Below are 25,252 nucleotides of genomic sequence, written 5' to 3' on the forward strand. Positions count from 1 at the left end.
TTTCTCCACTTTCCCTCAGGAGGAACAACCCCCAATAGACACAATCTTCCACATACAGCCACCAGGTCTCCCATATAAATTCCCCCCATTTCTGCTCATACCCAGATTCCTCCAGCAAGCTAAATGTGAATAGCCAAGTTAATTCTCATAGCACAATTCTGTCCCTGTGAAGTTTGGTGTCCTCCTCTTGTGTGGCCTCATCAGAAGAGAAGACTCCTTCTTCTTCCTCAGTACCATCGTCTGCTGTCCCATGTGCCTGGGCAGTCTCATCTGGACATTAGATCCCTTCACTTGACTGCATGGTTTCTCCTTTCCCATTAGTGAACATGGACCTTTTGTTTCCTTCTGAAATTCTTAACCTAATTACTGCTTCACATAGGTCCTCTAATAGAAAGATTTGTAAAATGTGGAAAAGTTTCAGTGGCGGCTGGTGACTTCAAATCAAAGGGAGGCTGCAGGAGACAGTGTAATGGGTGGGATCAATGAGAAGGGGTGTGGCCAACTGAAAAAGGGTGGGGCTATGCTCAAAACCACAACAACTGGAACTTTAATTAAACACACTGCCCTGGGTGCCAAACCATCATTACGAGAGACCAATCAAGACAAAATGAAGTGTAGAAGAAAAAAAATATTTCAAAGCATTGGCTACATGACAGCTTACTTAATATCTAGACAGAAACAAAAAGGTTGTGAAGCATGAAAAAATAAATTACTTTTTAAATACATTACTGGAATGCCAGTCAAAATCAAGTATAAAAAAAACAAGCAGCACTCAACTCAAATCAGTTCTATTTATAATTTATATTTAACTTTATAAAATTACCAAGTAACATGCTGAAAGTAGCAGGCTCTGTGATACCCCCACTTGTAAAAATGTTTCTTATTCAAAAAAGATCTGCTGCCTGACAACAACTATCTACTTGTTTCATGGGGAAAACATGATCAAAGTAAAAATTGAACAGCAAACAAGAAACAAGCTCAAGATAAATTGCTTAAAGGATTACTGCACAGGTTATGGATCACACATGATGGATTGGCATTCTGTTTAGTTTATGGGTAAAGCCTGTAAAGATGACTGCATGTCTCCAACAAATGTAATGAGCTTCTGGAAATACTGTAATCCTGTCCTTTATTACAAACACTGTCATATGCATTTCAATACCTAAGGCTTATATGTTATCTAGTTATGCAAATGTTCTCTGCATGGCAACAACAAAATGGTTTTCAATGTTGGTAATTCTTTAACAGCATGCTTATTAAAGCTTACTTGCATCTTACAATCTCAGACAATCTTACCTGATGGTCATTAAAGCATTGCTACTTAAACACAGAGCAACAGGACACTGCAACAGCATGCATTTTCTGAATAATAAGAAGCATAAATCAACAGTATAAAAATATGACAAAAAAACAGAACATTCTGCAAAATCAAGGACAGATGAAAAACCACTGTAGTACTTGTGTCTACCATGGATGGGGGAATACTCTGCACACTTACATTGCATAACTGCTCTTTGCCTTGCTTGGACACATCCAGAGTCACTTCATGGGGGAGTGGGTTTCAACAAGTATGTCACAATTTGAAATGTCTCTGGCTGAAGGTGATGACTCTGACACATTTATCATACCTCTCAACCTCAGAGCAAGAAATCTGGACAAAGCCATACACAGAGTGGGACAAAGGCCCAAAAATAAGGACAATTTTTAAATATTGCTCTTATAAAATTAGAAAGATAATAGAATAGTAGCAGGTCTTGCATTAGTATGAATTTTCTGGAGGGTGTGAAATCTAAAACTCTAATGTCTGTCATTATTTTCTAACTTCAATCTTTAATGATTTGCCACTAATTTGCCAGAAAACCACAACTTTATGAAAAACGGACCAAAAATGTGATGCAAAAATAGAAAATTGCTACATAATACAACTGGGAACTTGTCAAAGAAGGGACATTTTTTTATATTAGCACTGTTAACGTGAGCATCTGACAAAATAAGAGAATCTACATGCATTTCTGAAATAAACATAATCTATAACTCTGATCATTACAGTTATTTATAATTGTAAACCCTCCATGTTTTTTTACAAAATTGCCATTTTGCGGAGGGATAATTAGGGGAGAGCAACATTTTGAGCCAAAATCAGGGACAGTTGAGAGGTTTGGGTATTCCTAATTTTATAAAGAAATTTATTTGCACGTACCTCTTAACCTTTTAATGCAGTGAATCTGGACAAGGCCAAATATATTGGAGGAACATAAAAACAGTACTAAAAATTGCTCTTGTATAAACTTAAGACAGTTGATAGAATAACAGGTCTTGCTTTAGCATGCATTTTTCTGAAGGTTATGAAGTCTAAAACTCAATGTCTGTAATTATTTAGTGACTTCATTCCTAAATGATTTGCCTGAAAACCACACATTTTATGAGGAACAAACCAAAAATAAGAAGCAAAAATCTATTCATTCTGCAAAAATCTGGACAGTTGAGAGGTATAGTTCAGCCGAGGCTGTCTTTGAATTTGCCACCCTTCTCCCCTCACAAAATAATGGTCAAATGAAGCCTCCCCCTCCAGCCATTTCAATGCCCCATTACTTGGCTATTTCACCCCATTTACCATAAACACTGTAATATGCATACTGCTTTACTTCTGCGATGATTTGGATTTCATTTGAAAGTTTTATTTTGCATTTTACAGCACAAACACTAATAGACATCTGCTAAACAAAACAATGCAGTGTCACAATGAAAATAGACTTAGCATTAAAACTTCTCTGCCCTTGAATCTCACGTTCATTGAAACAGCATTGAAACCCACATTCAAAGAAAATACATTTTGCCAGTAGCAGATAAAGATTAAGTTTGGATGGTTTTCACATCATAGGCCCCCTTGCACACGAAACATACATGTATTCTGTGATACACCTTCCTGATTGTATTAAATTATATTCCTTGTATAATACAGTACAGTTGTTAGAGGGTGTTTTATATTTATTGTTTTGAACATTTTTCCAGTAAACAATGAAACAAAATGCATGCACCAATGACAAAACTGCCCAATTCAGAATATTGCCATCATAAAAGTCTACTCAAACTTCTACAATCCACCAGTATCAGTAATTATGCACAATCTCTGAAGAAGTAAAAGTCATCTAAATAATTCCACATTAAAGAGATCTGTAACTAATGAAGAGGTTGCTGCTAGCAAACAACTTTATGTTTCATTGTTTCATTTACAAATAAAGTGCCTGTTGCCCTTGAGGAATAAATTGCATATGTTACATTAAAAAATGATAAGCCAGTAATATTGCAATAGGGAATGGATGGCAAACTGATAACATGTTCATAGTTACTAGGTATCTTTGAGAAAAGGACTGCAGCATCCACCCACTTTACAACACAGTACAGTATCAACAATGCATCTACATACTGTGGGAGTAGAACCCACAGCCTTCTGCATAAAAAGCAAGTAGACTACCTGCTATGCTATTAATGATGTGAGCAGACTTAGCAGAAGCAGCACTAAACTTTTTTTCCCCTGCAGCTCCAAGCTCCTTGTAAAATCTACTCGACACTCAGCTGTATCTCTCAACTTTACAGCACAAGAAATCTGGAAAAAGACAAAATGTATTGGGGGGGGGAGCCCAATAACCAGGGACACATTTTAAACATTGCTTGTATAACCTTGGAAAGTTGCTAGAATAAAATGCTGTCTTACCACCATGCATTTCACTGCCAAGTCTTGAACACAGGACCCTATGCAAAACAGAGCAACATACCACTATGCCAAATCAGTTGTTTTGTGAAAGAGAGGAAGACTGAAATTTAAATGGCTACCATTTAGTGAATTCAATTCTCACCATAGCTGTCAACCTCTTAGCACAAAACACCTGGACAAAGCCAATAATGAGGAAAGACAGCCCCCAAACATATTCAGTGAATTCAGTTCTCACCATAGCTCTCAACCTTAGCACAAAAAACCTGGATGAAGCCAGTAATGGGGGAATACAGTCCCAAAAATAGGGACAAATTTCAAATATTCACCATATAAACTTAGAAGATTGCTAGAATAAAAGGTTTTGTGTTACCATGTACTTTGTGAAGAATATGAAGTCTGAAATTCAAATGCCTGTCATTTTAATTTACTTAACATTTGTTAACCAGGAAAGTCTGACTTGGAACAAAAGCCAATTTTCAGCAGAGGCCCAGGGAGAAACACTCCAGACACATGGCTTTCTAACACGGGAGGACACCAGAACACCCAGAGGAAACCCTCACAAACGCAGGGAGGACATGCAGACTCCACACAGAAGGCACCCCAGCCAAGAATCAAACCAGGCAACCTCTAGCTGTGAGGCAAGAATGCTACCACTGCACCACTGCACCAACTATTTAAAGAATTAAAAATCCAGAAACCACAGATTTTATGAGGAACAGAACAGAACAGAACGCAAATATGAGGCAAAAATCTGCAAAATTTTCATTAACGGTGGTGGTTAGGAAATTCAGGCTCTTGCTACCTGCACCCAAGGTACAGGGTTCAAGCCTGAGGTATTCTCTGACCACCACCAGGTATCCTGAGTTCTCTGTAGCAACCAGTATATATCGAATGGGGCATCACACGCACACACCAAATTGTTCTACACTCCACAGCTTCTGCTAAATAAAAAAGTCCACACACACAATTGTTCTACAGTCCACAGCTTCTGCTAAATAAAAAAGTCCACATACTCCTTCTGCTAAATAAAATAAAGTTTACAGAATGAATTGCTTGCTGCTGAATAAATACCTGATACAGCTTCTGATCTGCTAAATAAAAAAGCCCACACACTCCACAATCTTTCTGCTAAATAAAATAAAGTTTACAGAATAAATTACTCACTACTGAATAAATACCTGACACAGCTTCTGATTGGAGTGAAAGGGAATGCGTGTGCTTCTGCTAAATAAAATAAAGTTCACAGAATGGACTGCTCGCTGCTGAATAAATAGCTGATACAGCTTCTGACTGGAGTGAATGGGAACGTGTGTGCTTCTGCTAAATAAAATAAAGTTCACAGAATGCATTTCTCGCTGCTGAATAAATACCTGATACCGCTTCTGATAGGACTGAATTGTTCTACAGTCCACAGCTTCTGTTAAATAAAAAAGTCCACACACTAAATCAGAATTAATTGTTCTGCAGTCCACAGCTTCTGCTAAATAAAAAAGTCCACACACTACCCGATTGCGCTGGAATGCGTGTGCTTCCTGTTCCGGTGTCTTGGTGCCTGAAGAATGCACAGACTGCAGACCTTGCAGTCCGATCCCCTTCCAGTCTATGTGGTTGTAACCACATAGACTTCTGGTGCTTCTGTAGACTCCTGCCTTCTTTCTGAATCCAGACTGGTTAAACAGCAGTCTAGATTCAAAACACATGCATGAATTCTGGGAGTTTTTTTATTGTGGTCCTGCAGTCCAATATCATGAACCACCTCTGAAAAGTTTTCTATTTAGGCTACTCAGCAGAATATGGACCCCTTCCCAGCCCCTTTGTCTGAAGTACTAACCTTTGTAGTAAAGCCACTTTATCCAAATTGATATCTGACCATATAACATTCTATTAGTCTTCCAGTTAGAGATCTCTTCTATCTACAGGAGGCCTGGAAGACGGATGCCTTTTCCTTTCCTTGGACAGCTTTTCTACCAGTTCCACTGATACCCAGGGTACTTCTGAAAATTCAGAAGGAATCCCCCAAAATCATTATTTTGACTCCCTTCTGTCCCAGGCAATTACAGTTCTACTTTCTTTTGGAAATGGCCATGGCCAAGCACCACACGCCCTCTCACAGAATGGATCTTCTCATACAAGAAGAGGTGTTTGATATATCCCAACTTCAATCAAGTTCAACTGACTACCTGCATGATAGGGTCTTCTTAATTTCTTTAAGGTATTCTGTTTGCAGAGGATGTGAAATAGCTACTAATGGAGGCAGGAAAACCTGCTACTAGAAAACCATATATTAGCAAGTGGATAAGGTTTTCTACTTGGTACTAACAGCACATCCATGACCATTCAGGGCTAATATTTCTCTGATTTTACAATATTTGTGTGAGTTAATATTGTATGGCCTTTCTTACTCCTCTATTAAGGTTAATTTGTTGGTCATTTCAACATGTCTGCTCATGGGTCCCCCTCTTTTCAATGCATTCACATGTGAAAATAATTTTTGAAAGGGGTTTTGCATATCAGACCTCCAAGAAAACTAGTGGCCTTTCCTTGGGATCTTAATTTTGTGTTACAAAAGCTGCTCCATTTGAACCAGTTCATCAGGCTTACTTGAGGTTCTTAATATGGAAAACTGTTTTACTGATTTCTCTGACTTCTGTAAGAAGCATATCTGAGTTGAAAGCTATTATGGAGAGTCATTCTTATCTCATTTCCACAAACATAGGGTTTCCTTAAGAAGTAGTCATTCATTTATGCATAAAGTGGTATCCAAGTTTACCTTAAGTCAAACTACCCATCTCTGTTTCTTTTTCCAGAATCCAGAAATGAAGGAAAAATGATACTCCATACACTGGATGTCCATGAACAGCTCAGGTACTATCCTGACAGAAAAAAAATCTTTCAGAACTTCTGATACATTTTCATTTCTTGTGAATGTAAGAAAAAAGGACAACCTGTGTCAAAACAGACTATTTCAAAATGGTTGTGTCATACTATTACTTTTTGTTATGCCCACCACAACAAAACTATTCCAGGCAGAGTCAAGGCTCACTGTACCAGGGCCTTGACTTTATCTATTTATTTTTGGAAAGCATTGGATTCTAGAAGTATTTTAGAAGCAACAGCTTGATCCCCTGTACATATGTTTACAAAGCACTATCTTGTCTAGGTCTAGATCAGGCTTTGCTAGAAATATCATCCATGGGTCCCTGGACCCTTTCCCTGCCACATTCCAAATGTTGTAAGCTAATGTATTCTACCCATATAGCTTATGGTATTGCAGCAGTGATCAATACAGTGAACATAGTACAGTTTTGAAAATAAAGTTGCCATAACAGATGATGTTCAAATTATCACTGTTGCAGGAGCAACCCCCCCCCCATCCCTCAACCTCCTTAGTTTTTAGTTGTTGTTTTGCCAGGGTGCGGACATATTTATTGTTTACTCCTAACATGTCCTCTCAAGGCTTAGCCTTCATCTCTCAGTGGGTATGAAAGCTATGAAGGGCTGCCTAACGGTTTGGGCACATAGAGTGTGCCCTGAAGTTTTGGAAGCTGGCCAGTTGTTATATCCTTGGCAGAATATAACTCATATAGGTTAGGCTACTGCAGCAGTGATCATTCAAAAATCTACTGTTATGGTAAGTTTACTTACACAACTGTACTTTCTCATTTGTGCTATATCGCTCCTTTTTATGCAGAGGAGCTCAAGCTCTTTCACACAGACGTCATAAAGACATTTACTCTTGTTTTATAGAAATCAGTGTAGTATGAAACTCATTACACCAGATCACATAGTATTTTTTTAATCACAAACTAATCTGAAAGGAAAATGTACAGTTTGTCATGTTCTGCTGCAGTAAGTCTTAGCATATTGCCAGAAAAAAAATCTTAGGCTGCAGTAATCAGTGTTACAGTATGTTACAATGAACTTTGTTAGTGTGGATTGAGTGGGAGTCTGTGAAAAATAAGTTATTTTTTTATATTTGTTTTCCCCCCTTTTCCATTTTTTCTGATATATAAAAAGAATGGGGATGTAGAGGCCTTCCCTCTCTATCTGGTGATGCAGAGAAAGCTTGCCTCCCAGCATAAACGAATATTTAGTTTTGTATAATTTGACATACATTTCCTTGGAATGCAATATTTTCTAGTTTTGCATAAGTGAATTATATAAGATGAAGATGACTTTAGTGTATCACAAATGGAACTACTCTAAAATGTCTGCTCATTAAATCACAAGTATAACGGTCAATGTTTTAAGTAATATTTGACCTAAAAATGTTCGTACATGCAGAAGCAAATGCGCAGTGTAATAATGTCCTGTTGTGGGAAATTGTAAAGTCTATTACACCTAAAAATAAGATGATTTATTAACAAGAAAGAACATACATATTTTTATGTAACAAATGTGCTTAGTTAAAACCAACGGAGGACCTTCAAAAAGAAAAAAAAAAAAGCATTGTTAACACTGTTTATCAAATGACGGATAAATACATATAATATTTTAAGCAAGAAGGCCTGCTTACAGACTTCCTTGACATAAATATTTGTTGAGTGGTACCCCATCATTAGAGGATGCCCTTTTTGGCACAGTCACATGATTAGAATTATAGTGACAACTTCTTTTTGCACTATTGTCACAAGTCTCTTGCTTTGCAGGTGGCAATGGGTGCTTCGCCATTAGGTATTATATTGAGAAGATTCTAGTCATGCATAGAAGGTGCAGAATTTCTTTCCAGGAAGTTTCTTTAAATTAAAATACATTTGGGTAATTGGATTTATGTGGGAAAATGACAATGCAGTCATGTGGCTTACAGGGCAGTTTTCACTTACGCTACAATTGCTAAGGTGGTATTTTAACCATTTCCACAGATCAACTACCAGCCTGAAGATAGCAGGCATTTGTCATGAAAAGAAGAGCCATATTTAAAATAGGTGTGTTTCTAAGAAACTGACTAAACAAATGAAGTGCATCAATTGCCTTTTCTCTCATTTTCACTATTTTCCTCGTCTTTATGCCTTATTCTAATACAAAAACAATTTTCTATGAAATATTACACTACAGTTTACTGTCAAGTGCGATAACACTGTTTGTTTTGTGTACTGGGGAATATCATTTCTACTTGTATTTGCTAATGTGCCTGCAGTATTCAACAGTAGATGCTGCTAACAGTTTTAGAATTATTTTTTTTTATATTTTTCTTTTCATGAAGGGTTGGAAGAGACATGGATTCTACTGTTACTTCATTGGGTCCACTGCCAAGACCTTTGCTGAGGCAAATCAAACATGCAGAAGTGATGGGGCTTATCTGGTCACTGTTGAAGACAGGTATTGTTACATTGCTTTATGTTAATTTTGTATCACTTCTGCAATGTTCCTTACAGCATTAAATAAAAACCTCAGTAGTGAAATGGATGGTTAATACAATAAAAACTTTGCTACTGGCAAAATGGTCATGAACAAAAGTATAGATCTGCCATTCATTTATAAACTGTTAAATGGAGATTTACTATATTACCATCAGAATCAACATCTGATTAGTAACCAGAGAGATGTGCTAATTATGACACATACCATTAGGATCTATCCCTGCCTATATAAGAAGTAGAACATATTGGTGATGATTTGGACTGACCTAGGATTTGTAATACAGCTTCTCAAGCTTTTAAACTGACTGAAGCTTCACTGTCACTGGGATTCAAAGCTGGTGGCTATTCTTGCTTCCATCTCCTTGTAATCTCTTTCTTCCCTGCTAACACTATGTTTGCCCCAGTGCTCTATCCCTTTCCTGTACTTGTGAACCCATTCCCCATTGAAATAGCTGTTTTTTTTTTATTTTATCTCTTTATTATAAAGGTTCTCCATCAGAATCCATAAGTTGCCTTTAAACCCATCTAAATGACACAGTCATAGAACACATGCAACTAGGTACCCCTTTTCCCTTTCTTGCATCACAAGCATTCAACTTTCTGTATTGGAAATATTTTATTAAGCCTCACTGGCATGTAAAAATACCTATGCAGAGACTTCCAGGCAACACCTTTGAATGTCCTAGCTTTGTTAACATATCTAGGCAATCTTACTATTTCCACCCATATTTCTTCCTCTAACTCTTTTTCTCCCAGCTTCCTCTCATTTGTCTCCCTATTTTATTTTTTTGTGCTTTTACTATTTGTAGTCCTGTAGATATTAGTCTCAGTGCATTGCCAACTTTCAACCTTCTGTTATTAAATGATTTCATTATTTTTGGATCATTCTCTTTCTCATGTATTTCTGTAACCTTTTCTCCACCTAACTAGTATTCCCTGATATTTGCACTCCATTTTGTTTGGCAGTACAAATTCCTCTTGTACCTTTTTCCATTTCTTTATCTACCTTCCTTTCAAAATCTATGCCTGAGATCTCACCTCAGTTCTCTTTTTTATTCCCTCCCCAAAGTAATGTGTTCCTCTCATTATCTATTCCTGTCTGTAATATCAGTAGCAATTCATCCCTCCATAATTTTTTTTTTTTAGCATTAATCTCTTACTAGTCTTTCTTTCCCATCTGCCTCAATACAGGTAATTGCCCTTGATCTATCTGAGGTTTTTTTCAGAATCTCCCACAAATTTTCCCCAGCTTTTAAGTGAGCAAATACTCCCCATATCCCTTTTACAGTCCACTTGGTACTGTATATCTATTATTCTAAGTATCTTATCCACTTAAAATGCTTTTAAATATTCTCTTATATCTTGTAATTCCAGCCCCCCTTTCTACTGGTAGGCTGAAACCCATCCCCAAGCCACTCTTGGTGTCTCCCTCCCCAAGTAAAATTCTTTAATATTTGTTCCAACTGTCTTATATATCTTTCTTTTGAGGATGTGCAGTATACTTTATCCAGATATAAGATTTGTGGCAAGAAAAATAGTTTTGTTACCTGCACCCTTTGATCTAAGTCCAATACTACATGTTTCCATTTCTCCATTTACTGTTTTATCTTTATGTATGATTTCTCATATGTTAGCATTAATGATTATTCTACTGTTTCTTTTAGCCAAATAACTAGATATTTAAACTCAGCTTTTCACATTTCTTGTCTTCCTATTCTCTGTTTTTTTCTTTGTGAGATATATTTGTTGTTATTTCTTGTGTCTTATCCTGATTAACCTTATATCCTTTTCTTTTTCTGAGTTCTCCTATCATATTCTTTAGTTTTCCTCTGTCTTTGACTTGAACTTTCAAAATTATCAAGAAATCATCACAATCTCCCTTTGCCTTTCCTCCCAGATATAAACTGTTATTTCTGAGTTCCTCATTGCTATTGCTAATGTCTCCAGGTAAATGGCAAATAACAGGGGAAGAGGCAGCATCCCTGCCTGGTTCATCTTTCAAATCTGAACTCCTTTGATGTCCTAGTTCTGGTCTTAACTCTAGCATTTGCGCCATTGCATATCCTTCCTAGCATTTCTATTCAGCTGTGAGAGCTCCCTACCCATTTGAAGCAGAGTTCCTCCCTAACCCAATTCAAGTGCAACTTGGACAATTTGATGGGGAACAGGTAATTCATCCCTGGTTTGGCCCCTATGTCTCTAATGGATACAGGCAACCTGTAAGTGGTTCATCTCCCAAACCGCTGCTTACACTCTTCAAGGGTATCATAACTTGTCAGAAATCTGTGATGCATAGCTAGGCTTAGCCTAGTAAACTCCTATGAACCTATGAGAAATCAAATTTCCTGAAAAGATCAAGCAACTTAATTTTATTATCAGAGTTTAACTTGTATCAAAGAAAGTAAAAAGTTGTAAACATTTTTCATTATCTTTATGCATTATACATATATGTTTTCTTTTCTAACACTTATCTTTTACTCCATTACATATATTGCTCAATGTCTGATTTGCCCTTAAATTTCACCCCCCTCCTGAATGTTATTCACTTTATATTGTTCTCACAAAGTCAGTTTATTTCTATGTAATGTGCACCTCCACTTTTCCAAAGATCCCACCTCCAATTATTTTTATCTTCCTTACAGTATTCAATACTTCAGTTGTGATGGTTAGACTTTGATTTCCATTTTCTAGTCATTACTTTTTTGGTAGCCAATAGCATTAAACTTAGTAAGGTATTTCTATGTTTAAGCAATTCTGTTCCTGTATCCTATCTTTCCTTTGTTACAGTCATTTGCTCTCCCAAACATTTCTGACAAAGTGCTCTGTAGGGAGTTTTTAAAAGCAGCTAACTCATTTAATCCCCAAAAACTATGTTCTCAGTTATCTCCCTCTTTTCCATCAACCTGCCAGCATTTACTATCAACCTGAGGAGCATCCATTGAAGTCTGCTTGGGGTATAAACATAAAAATTCAAACACTTCCAAAGAAAAATCTGAAACCTTCTGGACTTTGTTGCATATGAGGGCGCCTTACATATATACTTCCACTGTTCCTTTCTATATTGCCTTTCAAGTCTCTCTTCCTAAATTTAACTAATCTCTTTTGACTAATTCTTACAGTTTTCATGCATTATTTTCTATGCCCTACCAATTATCATTTTTTAACAGCAGCTTCTGTTCTAGACTTAACTAAAAACTTAACCAGAGCTGGTCTTTCACTTAATAGTCCCCTAGCACTTTCTTTTTGCTTATCCTCCATTAGCAATCCCTGGTAAGGAAGGTAGACTGTAGCTTGCACTCCAAACTTCTCTTTGGTATCACCCCTCTCAATCAGCTTCCCCACCCTTGTAATTTGCTCCAAGTAGATTAGCTTCTCTGCTAATTTTCTCCAATGAATTATAGCCCCTCTTGCCTATTTTCTATGCCCCTAATTATAGTCATCCCTACAAGTAAAGTCTTCTTTATCCATTTTCATCTTAGCTTATTTCTTAGAATGCTTCCTGCTACATTATAAATATTATATTTTCTTGGACTGTTGTTATTCTACTTAAGTGTCTGCATCCAGATTCCCACTCTGTCCTTTTTTGAACTCCCTGTTGAATCATCTGTCCTTTCCATTTGATTTGTATTCTGCTTGTGTTACTGAAATGAGCCTTAAATGCATAGCTCTGAAGAATTGCCTTCATATCAGGCTATTATAAACCACTTTGTTCAGTGGGAGAAACAACTTATCCCACTTAATTCTTGCCATCTTTCCACCAAATAAATATTTTCTGCTCTTTAAAGGGAGTAGAAACATTTTCACTATTTGCTTCTTACTGTTCATAGCCATAGTCAAGAGCTTCCAGCTTTCCAATTTTTGCATTATTTTTTTAGTCTCTTCCCACAAATCCTTAACTACATAATGGAATATTTTTAATTCATACACCTAAATGCTTCATCTTATGTCCTAAAACAAATAACGAGTAACACTGCGAGCAACTTAAACGAAAACTCAAGCAAATGTCCTTTAACACAAGTTTAATAAGCACTTTCAGTGGAAACTGTGTCCCACCTTCTTCAGACAAGTTACAAATCAATTAAAACCCTTTATATACATACAATTCATTCCAATTAATCAATTAAAAGGAGCATTATTTTTGAAGAACCAGGCAATACTATTATGCACTCCTACATAGAAAATAAATCAAATATTGTATATATAAGCTTAAAATTAAAAAATAAAGAAACTAAATCAAATATATACACACAGCTTCTCAAACAAAATAAATTAAAACCAATATAATCCAACTCTTATTTACCTATTCAAAGTTAAACCTTTAAGAATACATTTAATAGAAATATATTTGTTTAGCCCAGGATATATATGTGCTTCAGTTCTTATTTGCCATTTAATTTCATCTATCTCTAAATTTAATTGCCATGGGCCTCCCCTAGGGTCTAAATGTGTTTGTTGTAAGACAGAAAACTTAAAATTATGATCACGGAAGTCAAGAACATGCCTAGCCAAAGCATTATTCTTATCTTTTTTTAGAAATAGCATAATAATGTTCGTAAATATGTTGTTTCAACTTTCTCTCAGTTTTTCCGATGTAATAAACGGAACACTGAGAGCAGATTGCAACATATATAACTGCCCTACTATGACAGTTATATCTTCCCTTAATACAATAAACATCATTCTTTATTTTAACTTTTTTATCCAAACAAATATATTTGCATTGGTTGCATGCACCACATTTAGACATACCTGGATTACTGCAACTTAAAGGTTTTACATTAATTTCTAAAATAGATTTTAAATTAGCCCCTCTTCTAAAGATAACTTTTGGTTTTATACCCAAAAGCGAAAGCATAGCTTTATCCTCAGTAATAATAGACCAATTCTTGCATATGATTTCTTTGATCCTATAATGATCCAAAGAATACGTACAAAGGAAGATAACTCTATAATCTACTTTTGGGGTGAGAGAAATATTATTAATAACTGCCTCTGAGGAATTTATTATAGAAAGTGATTTATTGGATATTAAAGGCCTAAAATGTCCTTCACACCTTTTATTTCTAACCTCTAAACATATAGAGTCAATCAGGGAGTTCGGATAACCTCTACTAATAAACATAATCTTAAGCAGGGAGCATTCTACCTGAAAATCTTCATCATCAGTAACCATCCTAGCCACTCTAACCAACTGTCCCTTGACGACAGCTTTCTTTTGATGGAACGGATGGCTACTGGAAAAGTGAAAAAAGGAATTTGAGGAATATTTAACTACTGGAGTGCACCTTCCAGTGAGTTTAAATTAAATTAATTTGGCATATAAAAAAGTTAATATTATGGTAAATTATTTGTTTTTGGAGGGAACCATAGATATGGATACTTTTCAGTATTTATCAGTGAGCGCACCTAGGATACCTGCTCTCTTTGGATCCCCAAAAATTCATAAAAGCCATAATGACCCCCACTTTAGGTCAATTGTTGACGGGAGAGGTTCGATCACGTACGGATGTGCTAAATACGTGGACAGTATTTTAAGACCACTTATTGAGACCGAACCTCAAATATGTAAAGACTCGTGAAGTTTTTTAGAAAATATAAATAAATTAGAATATTGTAAAGATTCAATTTTTCTTACTGTCAACGTTAAAGACCTCTATACAGTCATCCCTCAGACTCTTGGCCTGGAATGGATCAGAGATTTCATGAACCTTAAACAGGTAGAAGAGAGAACCATCTCTGTAGTAGAAACATTACTCAAAATTGTGTTGAAAAACAATTTTATGATGTTTGATGGTCGCTTCTACTTACAGAATACTGGGATAGCTATGGGCTCCCCCTGTGGGGGTAGGTATGCCAATTGCATTATGGCATACTGGGAGGGAACATTACTCTTTTGTAACAACCTTTTTATAGACAATGTCACCTGGTACACTAGGTACCAGGATGATATGTTTTTACTATGGAAGGGTTCTAAAGCTATGATTCCAGTTTTTATGGATAATATTCAGTCCATGACTGATTTTTTCGAATTTACGTATCAATGTGAAAAAATGGCTATTAATTATTTGGATGTTAGTTTATTTAAGCATGACAACAATGGTAGATATAAAAGTTTAGTATATAGGAAGCTGTCTTATTCAAATTCCTTTCTTCACTTTTCCAGTAGCTATCCATTCCATCAAAAGAAAGCTGTCGTCAAGGGACAGTTGGTTAGAGCGGCTAGGATGGTTACTGATGATGAAGATTTTCAGGTAGAATGCTCCCTGCTTAAGACTATGTTTATTAGTAGAGGTTATCTGAACTCCCTGATTGACTCTATATGTTTAGAGGTTAGAAATAAAAGGTGCAAAGTACATTTTAGGCCTTTATTATCCAATAAATTACTTTCTATAATAAATTCCTCAGAGGCAGTTATTAATAATATTTCTCTCACCCCAGAAGTAGATTATAGAGTTAGCTTCCTTTGTACGTATTCTTTGGACCATTATAGGATCAAAGAAATCATATATAAGAATTGGTCTATTATTACTGAGGATAAAGCTATGCTTTCGCTTTTGGGTATAAAACCAAAAGTTACCTTTAGAAATGGGGCTAATTTAAAATCCATTTTAGAAATGAATGTAAAACCTTTAAGTTGCAGTAATCCAGGTATGTCTAAATGTGGTGCATGCAACCAATGCAAATATATTTGTTTGGATAAAAAAGTTAAAATAAAGAATGATGTTTATTGTATTATGGAAAGATATAACTGTCATAGTAGGGCAGTTATATATGTCGCAATCTGCTCTCAGTGTTCCGTTTATTACATCGGAAAAACTGAGAGAAAGTTGAAACAACATATTTACAAACATTATTATGCTATTTCTAAAAAAGATAAGAATAATGCTTTGGCTAGGCATGTTCTTGACTTCCGTGATCATAATTTTAAGTTTTCTGTCTTACAACAAACACATTTAGATCCTAGGGGAGGCCCATGGCAATTAAATTTGGAGACAGATGAAATTAAATGGCAAATAAGAACTAAAGCACATATATATCCTGGGCTAAACGAATATATTTCTATTAAATGTATTCTTAAAGGTTTAGCTTTGAATAAGTAAATAAGAGTTGGATTATATTGGTTTTAATTTATTTTGTTTGAGAAGCTGTGTGTGTATATATTTGTTTTTTGTTTCTTTATTTTTTTTAATTTTAAGCTTATATATTCAATATTTAGTTTATTTTCTATGTAGGAGTGCATAATAGTATTGCCTGGTTCTTTAAAAATAGTGCTCCTTTTAATTGATTAATTGGAATGAATTTTATGTATATAAAGGGTTTTAATTGATTTGTAACTTGTCTGAAGAAGGTGGGACACAGTTTCCACCGAAAGCGCTTATTAAACTTGTGTTAAAGGACATTTGCTTGAGTTTTCGTTTAAGTTGCTCGCAGTGTTACTCACTATTTGTTTTAAAAGTTTGTGACTTTCTTGCAGCTTCATCTTATGTCCCCATAAATATGGATATTTATGAACAATTTCCTGAGTGGGCACATAGTTTACTGTTATAGATTTTGTTTTATCTTCATTTATTTTATATCCCCAAAAGACTTAAGACTGTCTCAAAACATTCCACAACACTGAACTGTCTTTTTCTAGATTTATCAACTACAAAATAATATAATCTGTGAATGAAGCTAATTTTTCTTGATTTACTATACCAGTTGTGTCTTTGCACTCATGACCTCCTTATTTTCTTTGTCAAAGGCTCTTAAGAAAAAAGTAAATATAGCCTGTTTATTATTAATATAGATATGATCCAGGAGGTGAGAACAGCTGCGAAGGCTGTGACACTTAGATATATGACTGAATCACACCTATTGGAGCTTTTGTGGTAAAATCTAATACTCCTTTGAAAATAACTGCAATTTAAATGTCATTTTCTCATTTGTTTTCTTACTGTATTTACTTTTGCCTTTATAAATGTTACAAAAGAGTGTGCAAACACCTGATAATGCATGATTGTGTTGCTTATGACTCCCATCCCAATGTCCATTCTCTGCTAATACCAGCATGAAGAAATTCTTTATTTCACAGCAAATTGCTTAATTAATCATTCCGATGGTATTGTATGTTAGGCAGCCTGTCTTTACAAGTATAGCTTTGGAAATATTTTGCAGAAATTTGTCTAAGCAATCATAGGTCTAATTCTCAATTTTCACCTCCTGTGGATTATACGTTGCCACAAAAGTGCACATTATTTTCTGACCTAATTCAAGTGTTGCTTTTTTTTTTTCACCTTCACTACTCGAAAGATTATAGCATATGAAATGGTTTTAAATCAGCTTCATTGATTTGGTATTGAACATGCTTGGTGTCTATAGTGGTAGTCACTGTCACCATATTAAACAATTGTCTCTACTGTGATGTTTAATTTTTTCACCAGTCCTTGTTTAAATAATTAAATTTAAAACAACCCTAGCTGACACATCAAACTATGTATAGCATAGCATACAGTGGTGTAAGTGACAACGAGATAATCAATGTAAGACAAAAAACAGTTCCATATGCCTTTTGCTTTAGAAGTGATATTATTAGATTATAGAAGCACTTTTTTGGAGTATACCTGAAGGATATTGGTTTACCATGACTGACAGATAATAGATTCCATTTGCATTTAGTGAACACTTTAGTCACCCCAGCGGTCAGCAAGGCAAATTCCATTTCTTTATTGGGTGGTGGTGCTGCGGTAGCGCTGTTGCCTCACAGTAAGATGTTGTCCCGTTCAATTCTCAGCTAGAGCGTCTTCTGTCTGGAGACATGTGTGAATGGGCATACCTTCATTGAAGGTTGTGCTTCAGGGCTGGCAACTTGGCACGTAAAAATCTACTGTCAATCATTAGCGGACCGGAGTTCCACTGTGGCGACCCCTAAACGGGAAAAGCTGAAAGACGCAACAACAACAACAACAACAACAACATTGGTACTTACCAGAAAAACATGTAATTCACCAGTTAGTTGTTTGTAAAGTAAATATATGATGTGGCAGGCCTTGCATCCTGTTAGTTGTTTCACATGTGGGCATGCCAGGTGCATGCTGCAAACACTGCACAGAATAGCTGCTAAGTATTAGCAATAAACAGTGTATGCCATCTCCTCACTAGTGACTTTTACTTCATGGAAGCACAAGTTGGAGAATGGAATAATTTTATCTTATTCTGTACTTCACGGAGTGCAGTACAACAGTACAATAAAAGTACTTCCACATTTGCCAGATAAAGTACTACAGTGTACATCACTATAACTGAACATCTCTGTCATGTTGTTTTACTGTAGTAGTACTGTAGAAATTTTGGCAAAATGGTGCCTATGTCCACTTGACAATATTTACAGTGTCAGGGTTGCAGTGCTAGGAGGTGTTCTTCAGACAGCAATATTGTTGAAATCTAAGTAAAGATAACAGCCAGATTAAATGTTCTTTATTTACTACAAATACATGTTTGACAAGAAACAGGTTGTGACAAAGCTGAATTATTGCCTGAAATCTCACCACCTTATAGTGAGCAGCCAAAGAGCAGCCAAGGACCATGGAGCTTTGAATGTATGGACCTGACTGTGGTCTTAAACCCACCCACGTGATTGGTAATGATTCCAACTCTTCTTTGCACTTCACAGTGAGTAAAAAGAAAAAAAAGTTTGCAAACAGCAGGGACTACATCTGTTTTCTGGCAACTGTGAAAGTGGGACATTTTAACTTCCCACATTTGGACACAGTAGGACTCAGAATAGTCAGCCTAAAATCATGACTGTCCTGTAAAGATTTGGATGGGAGTCAGCAAATGGCCAAAAATAACAAAGACAACACAAGAAAATCTTCTGTATATATATTTTTTCAGACTTTCCTTGTTCAAGTCACCAAGGTAAAGAAATCTGTGGATCCATCTGTATATCCATGTAAACACAGAAACAGTGTCTCTGGTAAAATCATTTACCTCAGACTGGATAGTGGAGAGGTGAACCATCTTCTGGTGGTAGAAAATGTTGTAGGAAATCTTAACTTTCACATTACATCTCTTTTGAATATCTTGCACTAGCTACCCCTTGCTTCAGTGGGTGAGAAGTGGCTGGTGGCTTTCAGTTGCCTTGACCCCTCTGTTTAGAAGGCACACAGTTACTGAACATTCCAGGTTTTCATTTGCAGCATTTGGGGATATTTCTTTTTTCTTCTGTTGTGCACATCTCTCTTGAATTTGTTAAGGTCTCTGTCCTAGCCCTAATGGAAATGCTACACATTTGTAAATCAAACTGCACAAGATTCACTCACTCAAGCTATCTCAACCTAGTCTCTGACATGAACAGGTCATGCTGAAGAGATTGATACAACTCTCAGAGACTGCCACTTCTTTGAAACAATGTTCCAACTCACTTGAAACAGAACACCTCCCTGACCCTCTTCAAACACAACATAGATCAGTGGATGGGTGAACACAAATTCACTCCTGGGTGGGTGGCACCCATGTCCCTCCTGGACAGAGGTAGTCAGTATTAAAAACCATAGACCTTTACCTATGTGAAGTTCACTCACCTAACCACTGACAATTGGGGTAACTTGGGATAAATATGGCTTGGCTTGTAAAGGTTCTAAGGCCTTTAGTCTAGTAACCTTATATGAACCTATAAAATCAAAATGGGGACAGTTACCACCACAAAGAGGCCAGTCACCAGTGGAGTCCTCCAGGGTTCTGTGCTGGGACCTCTCCTGTTTGGCATCTGCTTCTCTGAAGTAAAAATCAGTACTAAAGAGCTCTGGCTGAATTAGTTTGCAGACGATTATAAACTAGCAGAAGTCACTGAATCCACAAATGATTTAGCCATCCTGCAGGAAGGTTTGCCCCAAATAAGTAACTAGTGCCAAAATCATGGACAGAAACTAAAAGTGAAAAAATGCATTCTCATGTCCTTTATGAAATCAACTACCCTGGAGAATTACAACATTGACATTATGTTCCTAGGAGATGACCTGGATTTCAGAACTTATGTAGACAGTGTCCTAACTTTCGACCAACATGTGTCTATTGCCATAAGAAAGTCCTTCTATATTGCACTGCATATAAACAAAGAGATTGTGTCTAGGTCTAGAAATGTCATTCTCCTTCTTTACTCAGTCTTCTTTAGGCCAGTCATTGATTATAATACCTCCCTACGGTATGTGTCTATCAAGCCACATGCAACAACTAGAACGGCTACAGAGATACCTTACTAAAAGGATACAAGGCCTAAACAAATTGTCCTACATGGACTGACCCAAAGCCCTTCCTCTGTACTCAGTATCCTACAGACTGTTAAGAGGTGATCTGTGTCTGGCATACAAGATATCCCCAGCCCAATACTGATGGATTTGCTGCACATCAGCAAGTCAAATGACAACACAGATACTCTGTTTAGGGATCTAAACCTCTTCTGTAGCACTAATAGAATTGTTTGGAGGGACAGGTATATCTTGCAGAGGATACCACTGTTATTGATCTGACTCCACATCCATGTAAAACAAAGCTCATCCCTGTTCATATTCAAACGCAACTTGGATCCATGGATGGGAAAAAACATTTACTCCAGGACTGCCCCCCCTACTACTAGTGGTCAGAGACAGCACCTAAATGCTTTATCCCCATGCATGGCTCCCCTCAAATGATCTATGCAATGATCCCAGTTATTCTCATTATGGGTAATATATAATTATCGATTATGAAATGGGTAAGAATAACACCAAATGAGATTTGGAAAGAGTATTTGACTGCTTCCTCAGCTGTGTGTGGTACTTTTATGCTGCAGTAATCACTAATGAGTGGTTGTGCATTTGGGAAGGCTATGTTTGTAGATGCAAGATAAAACAGTATTGGAATTTTGTAACTACAGTAAACAAAACTCTTTTGAAACTATAGATACCTGGTATAAGTGGAGTAAGGAAAACAAATTTGCAAAATCATATTTTAATGCTTGTCACAGCAACATTTCTTCAAGTATTGCAAGAGACACAGGTTGTGCCTTAACAAATGTTAAAGTGTTACATGTGAAAGAGTTGTATTCAGACAGACACTGTTGTTTTGCTGAAATTTCTGAAGGGTTGTTCAACAAAGCTGTACCTATTAAAACTGTATGCTTGAACGGCATATTAATTGTGCTAATATGCCTTCATGAAAGAAATGTATATTCTGAAAAGTTTTTGTAACAAATCTTTTGAACTATGCTGTTAGAGAGAAAATGATAGTGGCCAAATGCTTGTTAGCTTTTACAATAAAAGAAAGACTGGGAACGGTGAATTCAAACCTGGTAACTGCTCTGAGCTGATTATTAACAAGCTGCTACATGTGTTAATTGCTGCAATTCAGGGAATTGCTTATTAATACAGTAAAAAGTGTTGCTTTATAGGAGTGAACATGGAATTATTTTTGCATTTTTTAATTTATCTTGTGTTAAAACTTAATGAATCTTACAGTGTGCAAGGCAACTGGTACAACAATTATATCAAATTAAAAGAACAGTGCTGCTAAATTAATAAAAGGGCTGATAAAATGTTGTATTGGGTCAGTCTAATAAACTGCTGCTGGAGGCGAAAAGGGCTTTGAAAGAAGTTGCAAGATATGGTATACGTACTATACTAGTATTAGTGGGTTTTCTGGAAAGACTAGCATTTCTTTCTGAATGGTTCATAAAGGTAATTCTCAGTGTTGCACTCATTAATGAGTAGTGAATGGGGCTGTAAGACAAGCAGATGAGAATTGGGAGGTATGCTGAGTAAGCTGCAGTGCATAGTTTCCAAAAGAATAGTATAACCCTTATATAGTGCAAGGAGCACAGTGGTTACGCTCTGACATTCTGAAAAAGAGAAATCAGTTAAGCGCTAGAGTGTTGCAAGTCCCGACCTTAACAAATGTTAAGCACCCCCTACTTAAGTTGTTAAGGCTGAGTTTCAGGTTAGGCAGTAACATCTGCCAGTATTGAGCAGTAAAAGACAGAGACAGAGTAAAAAATTCTGCCTGCTGTCCATCTGTAATGTGTCCTGACTTCCTGTTATAAACTTGGAACATTACTAGAATAACAGGATGTGTATCTAAAACCTAAATGTATATCATTATTTAGTGTCTTCAATCCTCAGTAATTTGTCCGCAAGCCACGGACTTTATGAGGAACAGAGCAAACATATGAGTCAAAACTCTGGACATTTTGTGAAAATCTGGACAGTTGAGAGGAATGGAAGGTGAGTGTAAGCATAAAGGAATGGGTTACACTGCCTTTTTGACAGCTTTATGGCTTTGAAAGCTAGCAAAACACAAGTACTATTTTTTCTAATTTTTACTGTAACTTGTAGTACATGGAGCAGATAGAGCTCCATTCACTACAAAGAGTTATGATCAGGTCACTGATGCTAACCTAATATTATGTGTTCTTGGCATGGATGCCTAGATTCACCTCTTAAGCTTCCTTCTGGAGCTGAATTTCTTGGTATCCATGTTTCAACCAAATAATAATTTGGCCAGCATTAGTGACCCACTCATAATCATGTATATTTACTATTTATAGGGGTTCTACTGTAAGCATAAAGTCTTCTGGTGGGTTATCTAACCCAGTACATCTGAAAAGAGGGACAGGACAGGGATGCATACTTTCATTACTTGTTTGGAACCTCTGGCGAGAGATGTCAAATTATCAGCTATAAAAGGATGCAGATAAGGAAACCTACAGGAAAAGACAGCACTGTTTGCTGATGATAGAATACTTTAAATAATTAACCCAAGGTGGGATTTAGAAAAAACAATTGTTGGGAAATTGTGACTATATAACAAAACTGTGAGCTATAAAGTAAAATGGGTCAAAATGAAATTAGCAGTCAGTACTTACAAACCAACCTATGATCAAGTTCAAAACTACCATTTTCTATGGAGTCATGAGAAAAGGAAAATATTCAGGAATTTAGTTAAAACAAGATATGCTGCAAGTGGCCTAGGAAATTTGGGCAGAAATAACACTACTGATAGTAAAATAAGAACATGGGAAAATTATAGTTGTGGATAAAGAGTACAAGATACTAGCCAGTTGTGGATCCAGGAATTTGCAAAATGGGGTGGGGGTACAGTCTTGTTAGTTGACTACCGGGGTGGGAGGGGGAAAATGGGACACTGCATTTGGTGGCTGTGGAAAGATAACCTTAAGAAGCTCTGACATCATGTGTAGAAAGACGATATACATTCAGATGCACATTAATTTGCTATGGATGTGGTAATAGGAAGAAGTAATTCCTTTGCAGCACACAGCACATGTACCGACAGTACAAGTATCTTCAGTGCATGCCTGGAAGAGATGATTGGTTGTCCATACCAAGTCACAGTCTCCTTCCATGGCATAGCAGGCATATGCATTGTTAAAACCTAGGAAAGAGTCCCACTAAACATGATATTTTAGCCACAGTGAAAGATTTAAATTATTTTTTGAAATTAAATAATGATTTATGTGGAAACAGTGAAATTCAGTTAAGTAAAAGTAACACAGTAAGTAAGGAAGGTAGATGTTATGAAAAATCATAAAAAACAAATACTCATTTTATTCATGTGCATAGCTCTCAACCTCTTAGCACATAAAACTCTGGACAAAGCCAAACAATAATGGGGTGACAAAGCCCTAAAAATAGGGACATATTTTAAATATTGCTTTTATAAACTTAGAAATAAAAGGTCTGGTGTTAGAATACATTTTCTGAAGGATATGGAATCTGAAACTTAAATGCCTGGCATTATTTAGTGAAGTCACGCCTCGCAGATTAGCCATAAAAATGCAGAAAGCCACAAATTTTATGAGGAACAGACCAAAAATATGAGGCAAAAATATGAACATTCTGTGAAAATCTGGACAGTTGAGAAGTATGTAATGTATAAAAGCTATTATAACCATTGTAACATTTTAGAAAGGATTGTAAGTCAAAATCTACTTTATTGTTATGCAACATAAAATATAAACCACAGGCACAGAGGTCTGGATAAATTAGTAAAAGCTTCATTTAATTGATGTACCAAATAACTAAATGCATAAAGCTTTTCTAAGCAGAGTCAGACCACAATGTTTTGGGATAGTTTTTTGCTCTTTCGATGATTTTAAGCACACTTCATTTTTTTTAGAAGTGTTTTAATAACAAACATCCTGCTGTACCTTTTCACTTCTTTCAACAAGTTCTAGAATAGGTGTGTGAGAGAGAGAAAATGCTTGTCGCTGAGAGTTCAAATATGCCAGTGTTATAATGTCAGGGTGATGTAAATAGTGTACATAGTTATTTAAGATGTTATATACAAATACTATGGAATTTATTCAACTGTATTTGAAAAATAAAAAAAAAATTTAAGAAAAAAAAAATGCCAGAACTGATTGTCTTCATTCTTAAGTCCATTGAAACCTGAAATTGTTTTCTTTGACTTCAGTGCTTTCCAAGTTCATGGTCATCTGAATTTGAAGAATTTTCTCTCCCAGCATGTCTTCTTTGACAGTGAACTTCTATCATGTCTAACTTGGCATTCAGCTTGGATTGCAGTAACCCCAGCTTTAGCACAGGGGAAACAATTATCTTGATTTGAGGAATACAGTACTTTCAACAAGTGTGATTAATAAATGGAACAGTCTGTAGCAATGTCCATTTTTGGAATTGGAATATAAAATGACATTTTCCAATAAAATGCCTACTGTGCAGTTTTACACAGTTGCTAACAACTTAAATGCAGTAGTGTTACATTATCATTTTGCAGGATTTTAAATAATTTTTCTGGTGGTTACGCCTTATTAGCAATGCTTTCCAGTATCCATTTAACACCACTCTTCAGAGGGGTCCTATTAGAACACTGAAAACTGAAAATAGTGAACGACCTAAAGGTCGGAAATGCCGGATCTCGATATGCTTTATGTTAGATCGTAGTACAGTGAAGAATAGAATATTTGCCCTTTCCTTACTGTAGTGCGATCTCGGAGTTGGTATATATATTTAGTGGGGCGTATGGGGGAGCAGCCTCCCACAATAGCGAGTTCGAGGTCCTGCATTTTCGACCTTTAGGTTGTTCGCTATTTTGGACTTTTGTTGTTCTGATATAAATCCTCTTCAGGGATGTTTGGCTGTAGTTGCAGAACATATCATTGTATATGTTAGTGATGCTGGTGTACTTC

At 36.3% G+C, this 25,252-nt stretch overlaps 1 protein-coding gene across 2 annotated transcripts in view; it reads left to right on the plus strand.

Moving 5' to 3' along the window:
• Positions 1-25,252, plus strand: part of MRC1 (mannose receptor C-type 1) — a 1,874,292-nt gene that overhangs the window by 556,605 nt on the left and 1,292,435 nt on the right. For both annotated transcript variants that reach the window (XM_044064625.1, XM_044064626.1), the window contains exon 10: positions 8,919-9,034. In XM_044064625.1, the coding sequence (XP_043920560.1) occupies positions 8,919-9,034 (116 nt within the window). The remainder of the gene's footprint in view (positions 1-8,918; positions 9,035-25,252) is intronic.

Source organism: Protopterus annectens, chromosome 3.part0 (assembly GCF_019279795.1).
Source record: "Protopterus annectens isolate FY-2018-M chromosome 3.part0, PAN1.0, whole genome shotgun sequence".
Lineage (NCBI taxonomy): Eukaryota > Metazoa > Chordata > Ceratodontiformes > Protopteridae > Protopterus > Protopterus annectens.